The sequence below is a fragment of the Sprattus sprattus genome, assembly GCF_963457725.1.
Source record: "Sprattus sprattus genome assembly, chromosome: 2".
NCBI classification, from domain to species: domain Eukaryota; kingdom Metazoa; phylum Chordata; class Actinopteri; order Clupeiformes; family Clupeidae; genus Sprattus; species Sprattus sprattus.
Window position 1 is genome coordinate 68,091,911 of NC_137921.1, and position 7,500 is coordinate 68,099,410.

General features: G+C 48.3%; 1 protein-coding gene across 4 annotated transcripts in view; it reads left to right on the top strand.

The window, feature by feature from the left end:
- The window catches only part of syne2a (spectrin repeat containing, nuclear envelope 2a), a 130,582-nt gene that overhangs the window by 97,020 nt on the left and 26,062 nt on the right, over nucleotides 1-7,500 (top strand). For all 4 annotated transcript variants that reach the window (XM_080833249.1, XM_080833250.1, XM_080833251.1 and 1 more), the window contains 2 exons: nucleotides 3,543-3,704; nucleotides 5,547-5,713. In XM_080833249.1, the coding sequence (XP_080689375.1) occupies nucleotides 3,543-3,704; nucleotides 5,547-5,713 (329 nt within the window). The remainder of the gene's footprint in view (nucleotides 1-3,542; nucleotides 3,705-5,546; nucleotides 5,714-7,500) is intronic.

Genomic DNA, 7,500 nt, shown 5'->3' on the forward strand with positions numbered 1-7,500 from the left:
GGGGGGGGGGGGGGGGAGAGAGGGAGAGAGAGAGAGGGGGGAGAGAGAGAGGGGCTGAGAGAGAGAGAGAGAGGGAGAGAGAGAGACAGAGAGAGAGAGGGAGACAGAGAGAGGGGGAGACAGAGAGATAGAGCGAGATAGAGAGGGAGGGAGGGAGAGAGAGAGAGAGAGACAGGGAGGGAGAGAGAGAGCGAGAGAGAGAAAGAGAGCGGGTGAGAGAGCGGGGTTGACAGGACAGAGAGAAGGAGGTAGTGAAATAAAGGGAAGAATTATAGAGAGAGAGGGAAAGAGAGAGTGGGACTGATAGATAGGGCAGAGAGAGGGAGAGAGAGAGGGGGAGAGAGAGAGGGAAAGAGAGAGTGGGACTGATAGATAGGGCAGAGAGAGGGAGAGAGAGAGAGAGAGGGAGGGAGAGAGAGTGGGACTGATAGGGCAATGAGAGGGAGAGAGAGAGGTGGAGAGAGAGTGGGACTGATAGGGCAATGAGAGGGAGAGAGAGAGGTGGAGAGAGAGTGGGACTGATAGGGCAGAGAGAGGTAGAGAGAGAGTGGGACTGATAGATAGGGCAGAGAGAGGGAGAGAGAGGGGGAGAGAGAGAGGGAGAGAGAGAGAGGGAAAGAGAGAGTGGGACTGATAGATAGGGCAGAGAGAGGGAGAGAGAGAGAGAGGGGGGGGGGAGAGAGAGTGGGACTGATAGGGCAGAGAGAGGGAGAGAGAGAGGTGGAGAGAGAGTGGGACTGATAGATAGGGCAGAGAGAGGGAGAGAGAGAGGGGAAAAGAGAGAGGGAGAGAGGGACTGATAGGGCAGAGAGGGGGAGAGAGAGAGGGACTGATAGGGCAGAGAGAGGGAGAGAGAGAGGTGGAGAGAGAGTGGGACTGATAGATAGGGCAGAGAGAGGGAGAGAGAGAGGGGAAAAGAGAGAGGGAGAGAGGGACTGATAGGGCAGAGAGGGAGAGAGAGAGAGAGGGACTGATAGGGCAGAGAGAGGGAGAGAGTGCCAAAGGGGAGAGGCATGAGGTGGTTGTCCAGGCAGCAGTGGAGACACACAAAAGCCTGTGGCTGCTGCTGTGGCTGGGGGTCTTTAGCCCTGTCACTTAGAAAGGGGGGAAGGTGTCCCTCTCATTCTCCATGAAAAGAAGCACATGGAAAAGAGAGGGAAAACCCAGGGAAGGCTTTTAAAGGAGAAGATTTTAAAAGGGAAAAGCTTATGGAATATGACTTTTTAGTGACTGCTTTGTGTGTGTTTATGTGTCTGCGTACATGTCCATTAATGATATTAGTAAATGTGTGTGTATTTATTTCAATGACCTGAGTTTGTGCTGCACCTTTTGGGGTTTTGAGAGGATCAACACGTGTTTTGGAGACTGTTGTCATTCCATGCTGTCATTGAGCCAACATTTCTTTAGTGCTAGAGAACTGACCCTGGTATTGCAACTGGGGCCATTTTAATCATCTTGTATGAATACAGTCATTTAGCCTCCATGGTCCACACCTCCTAAGGGACACACAGTGTATGCTTGTTCAGTGTTGAAGACACACTGTTGCTTTTATAGCATCCCTTCACCAACTGGTTTAAATGACAGGTGCACTGAGACGCAGGTGTCTCATCGTCTTGTCATCTCAGTAGGAGACGTAGTCAGGGGTACTTTTCTCAAAAGCGCCTCTCTCTCTCTCTCTTAGTTTCCATGGCGGTCGCTCAACAATGCTTTCAGGGGGGAAACGGTCCTCAGTCCTGAGCGAGTGAGTGTGTGTGTGACTGTATGGGAGTGTGTGAGGAATGCCTCCATAAATGGGAGCAGGGGGAAATGGCGCACGATGACAGGCGCTAATTTAGCTCTGTGGCACACATGGCCTACATCGGCCCGTCGCCTCTGAATCTAACGTTAGGCAGCACAAAAAAGGGCCTTGTTCAGGAAAACTGACGAACCTTTGCTCCTGCTTCTGTTTCTGCTGCGGCTGTGGCCTCTGCTGAGGTGTCTGATTGGTTGGTTGGTTGGTTAGTTGTTGTTGCTGCTGCTGTCTGTGATTGGTGGGTGCCCCATCCCTGCCGCCAGAGTGAAGCCTGATGAGTTTGTGTGTGTGTATATGTGTGTGTCAGTGTGTGTGTGTGTGTCTGTATGTATATGTGTGTGTCTCTGTGTGTGTGTGTGTGTCCATGAGTGTTTATCTGTGCGTCCATGCTCGTGTGTGTGTGTGTGTGTGTATGTGGGGGCTTTGGGCTAACAGGTTGCAGGTGGAGGCAGTGAGTGGAGTGGGACAGCAGATGGCCGGCCAGTGGAGAAGTCCGCTGAGAGAGGACAGGCCTATTGTGTGTGTGAAGTCTGACAGGGAAACGCTTGCTTGCCCTGGGCATCGCAGCTCACAATAGCACTCACCCCCACATGTCTCTGGGGAATGGAGAAACACCATGTTAAACAGAATGGCTAGTGTGTATATGAAAAAGCACTAAAAGTGTCCCGCAAATAACTCACTGACTACTATAGGTTATGTCAAATATATCAACCCCAATTGTATTGCTGTTGTCAGTAATTACGCAATTTAATCTAGCCGACAAGCATCCAGTGTTACTTATAGTCACAAAACAGTGTCCCCTTGGGACTTTAGCTGACACAGCTTTGAAGTGCTTGGAACCATTTTCCTGTTGTGTCAGTGGCTGTCTTCAATTCAGCCATTTCCATCACAGACTCCGTGAAATAAAGAGTGCGTTACAAATAAAATACATTGTTATTATTATTGTTATGCTTTTAATCACAGACAGATGTGTGCAAATGTGGTTCTGTTGAGCTCTCATCTGGGTCATGCTATTGTGCCTGGTGCCGACCAGACCACAAAGCGGTTTTAAAGAATCGGTGATGTAAGGTCCGTTTAACACCACAGTGTCAGCATGCCATGCTCTGGTGAAAGGTCTCCTGAATCCAAAACACTTTTGGACCTGTCATAATGTGTGTGTGTGTGTGTGTGTGTGTGTGTGTGTGTGTGTGTGTGTGAGCTTATGCTGTTTCATATACAAGAATTCGAATAGTCCTGCTTTTTCAGTGTGCTTTTTCACAGCTCTCCCTTAACTTTGACTCACTTTTGAATAATTGTTACATTGACCCACTGCTCTCCTTCAACTTCCTGAGAGAGAGAGAGCTATTAGGGATTGACCAGTGAAGGCTTTATTATGCTAAAGAGGTGTTGTGATCATTTTTTGAAAGCGACAAATGACTTGTTTATCTGAATCAAATCAAATCAAAAAGGATTTGAATGAGTTGTTTTCAATTCTGAGCTGATCTGATGTGATCAATCAATGCAGCTTTCATGTAACCTGCCAGTGATGTACAAAGAACCCATGACAATAGGCTTGTGCAAGAGTACATACACAGTGTGTGTGTGTGCGTGTGTGCACCGTAGTTTGGATGAAGCATAGGGTAAGGGGGGTGTCAGGGGAGGGTGGTCCCAGGTGCAGTGTGTGTGAGTGTGTGTTTTTTTTTTTTTTTTTTTTTTAACTTTCAGTATTCATCAGTACTCCTCTCCTCCCCACTCTCCTCTCCCGTCCCAGGTGTCGTTGCGTAAGCAGGAGATCGGCGAGCGCCTCCACGCCTGGGTCATCTTCAACGAGAAGAACAAGGAGCTGTGTGAGTGGCTGGTACAGATGCAGGGCAAGGTGTCTCACAGTGGGATGAACCTCAGCATCGAGGACATGGTGGAGAAACTCAAGAAGGTGAGGGCTCAGGCTGCAAGGTGTGTGTGTGTGTGTGTGTGTGTGTGTGTGTGGGGGGGTCCCTTCAGCAGAAGAAGAACTCCTGGGGTGGGGGGGGGGAGAGACTGGCCGATATACAGTATAATACATATACAGATTGTGTATACACTGTCGATTGTTAATTCACAGTGTTAATCATACATGATTAATGTCCCTGTTATGATGATTAATAGGCCACTAATCACCCATTTACATTAAATCGACGTTTACCTTTTATTGATTTACCTTTTATGCAAAAGCAACTTCTAGTGCATTACACATTTTCATCCCTGGTTTTCAACACATGATGTTGTTTTTGCTGGGTGAAGCATCGTCCCAGTCACATATGTCTCAGGTCACCTATCCCCAGGACAAAGCCAGACTGTAGACGGGGTCGGGGCCAACCTGTGAGGGGGCAGGGCCTTGGCCATAATCCTGTCATAGGTTTACTACTTCCTGGATGTTTCTGTGTGACAAGTCGGGTAGGGGGGAGGGGGGGGGCTTGATAACTAAAGGGATTGATGCAGTAAGTACCTAAGCGTGATCACATCAAACTGATCAAAGAGACGCTTTTGCGTAGTATTTTAACACCTGCTCATGACGAATTGCTGGTCAATTTAACTTAATAATTGTGTCCTCTGGCCATGTGATCATGTAGTTTTCCCTTCCTACACTCTATTCACCTTGATCTGCCTCTCCAGCTAACTTGTCAATGGGATTATACAATGAACGTAGCAAAGCTCCAATTGATTTGTGCCTGGTCTTAGCCGGCCAAGCGTCTGCTGCCCATAAAAGTGTTTTGAAACCAAAAGAGGCTTTTGTGTAGCCTTCTGTGGCTCATATAGCTAAACGCTATCGAGATGTGTGTAGGCTACAGTGTTGTTGAGGACAGAATGGTAGTGCTGGCCGCAAGCAACTGTTTGTTTACCCTCTTTTGTTCCACGGCAAACAATGGCCTCCAATGGGAGTGCTGCTTTTCATCAACTGCTGCAAGGGTGCTCCCCATACTGGGGGTTCATTAGCACGTCCATAGATCTGGCCCAGGTTGACAGCGGGCTCTAAGAGAACTACTAATCACCAAGGGAGAATGGGAGAGAAAGAGAGAGAGAGAGAGAGACGAGAGAGAGAGAGAGAGAGAGAGGGAGAGAGGGAGAAAGAGGGGACATTGTTCTTTTTAGGACAATAGGAGTTGTCAGGGGCAACAGCCCTGTCCGATAGATCAAAGTGAGCCAGTGTAGAGTGTCGAAATCAGAATGAAGCTGGATAGGTGAAGTTAAGTGAAGCCATACACTGAGAAAGTCTGTCCATACATTGCTGAGGGGCTGGTAAGGGACTGTTTTCAGCTGTGAGCTAGCTCTGGAGGGGGGGGGGGGGGGGGGGTTTATCCGTGGGCCCTGTAAAGCATCTTGAGACAATGTTAGTTGGTCATGGCGCTATGTACTGTAAATGAATAGAATTATCATGTCATGTCATTTAATTTGATTTAATTCTTTGAGCCCTCCCCGAAAGCTGTCACATGCATGGATGTAAATAAAGCCTGGAGAAGCTGTGTAAGCAGTCTTACAATAATAACTTGGCATAGAAAGTTGATGGTGAGATTCGAACAGCTGTCAGGAGTTTCTTAAGCCACCCCCCCACCCCCCCCCCCCCCCCCCCCCACCCTCCATCCACGAGAGAGTAGTCACTTGTCCTCATGCCATTTCCCTTTCGTAGGACTCTGGCCAGTGACTGCAAAACCACACAGAGACCGTGCGTGACCATCTCCCTGTTTCTCCTTTCCCCAATCCCCTCCATCTCTCTCTTTCTCTCTCTCTCTCTGTGAAGGATTGCATGGAGGAGATCAACCTCTTCAGTGACAATAAGAGCCACCTGAAGCAGCTGGGCGAGCAGCTCCTGTCTGCCAGTGATAGGACCAAGCAGGCGGAGATCCACAGGACTCTCCGCGACGTCAACGCCCGCTGGCAGGACCTCTTCGATCACATCGAGGCCAGGTGAGTGAGCACCCCCCTGTACCTGTCGGTCTCTCTATCTGTCTGTCTCTCTCTGTCTATCAATCTCTGTCTGTCTCTCTATATGTCTATCTCTCTCTCTCTGTCTATCTGTCTATCTCTCTATCTGTCTATCAATCTCTGTCTATCTGTCTATCTCTCTCTGTCTATCTCTCTCTGTCTTTCTGTCTATCTCTCTCTGTCTATCAATCTCTGTCTGTCTCTTCATCTGTCTTTCAGTCTCTGTCTATATATCTTTCTATCTTCCTCGTATGAACATGCTCTGGTCAATTGAGGGTATTTTTTTTTTCAAATATTTAAATTCGGTGTGGGAAAAAAAACGGGCAAATATTTTCCTTTTTTTTATCCACACAGTTCCTCCACTGTAGTTTGTGTTCTGTGTGTTTATTGTCTTCTATCTGTGGGTCATTTCATGACACTCTCCTGACACCGCACTCAACATCCACTCTCGGGGCATTTAAAGAGGGGCTTTGTGTTCCTTTTTTCTCTGGCAGCAACTTTAACGAGCCTCTCAAACTCTCTGCCTGCGTGTAATCCATTCACAATTACCTCTAAGAGCAGCATCCTCATCATCAGGAGAAGCAGGAGGGGGGTAAAACAGCCACACTTAACCGAGGCGAGGAGAGGCGAGGAGAGGAGAGGCTTGGCCTCTGACAAGGCCTCCAGGTGCTCCTGCTCCAGTGCAGCTGCCCCCCCAGCAGGACTCCTCATTTAGTTATTATCCCACTGGGTAGTCTGCAGGTGTGCGGCTCTTTTGAATTAGCGCTCCGCACGGCTGTAAGTGTTTCATGGAGGGGCGGATTAAGGAGGGCAGCGGCTCGCAAGAACTGTGGGGTTTGTTTACCATCCACTGACAGAGACCAGTCAAAGTGAGAAGGGTTTGGAAAGTCTAAAGAGTCTTTAGAGTAGCTCATGACAACAGAGGAATCAGTCTGATATCTTCAACGAGGAGGAGGAGGAGGAGAAGGATATTATATTGCACAATGCTGTTATATTGGGCTTTTGTGTATTCCTTGTTGATTTTGATATTTGTGATGTCTTCAAATTAGAGATTGTCACAAAAGACTGCTGTAGGTTTCTATTAAGATATGCACTGTACTTCTGGTGACAGTGCAGTAAGCATGGGCAAGTTATTCCATGAGCTGGCTTGGTGTTGGTGCCTTACACACATAGATGCTTTATACTCTAAATGTGATCTTAAAACACACCCAATGCCCCTCCACCCACAAAGTGGCACATATGCGCACCCGCTTCAGATTACGGCCATTATCAAATTAATCCAATTGTTTGTTAATGTTTTGGTAAACATGTTGTCTGCTTCAGACGCTTTCACTAGCTCCCTGCACCAAGGTCACTTATCTGTCAGACGTCAGGTTATATAAGACCAGACAGACTGTACCCCCACAGCTGTCATAAGTAGACAAAGCATGTTATGTTTTTTTGGGGGGGGGGGCTGGGGGGCTAGGGGGACTATTATGTCTTGGATAAGTTAGTGGTGTCGGTGTCCTGGTTCCTGTGTGACACTTCACTGCTGCTACTGTGGTTGGTGCTTATGCTGCTAGCATGGTTGCTACTGAGATGAGCACCCAAACCCAAACAGATGGCTGTAGTCATGGAAGCAGAGGGGACTTAAGCAAGGCCGTCGGTGGTGGCGGTGGTGGTGGTGGTGGTGATTGTGGTGGCGGTGCAATCTCCAGCTTTGCCATATGGTCCATTTCGCTGCGGCAGCAGATAGAAGGCCCTCTCTACCATTCCAGCCTAGGGCAGGC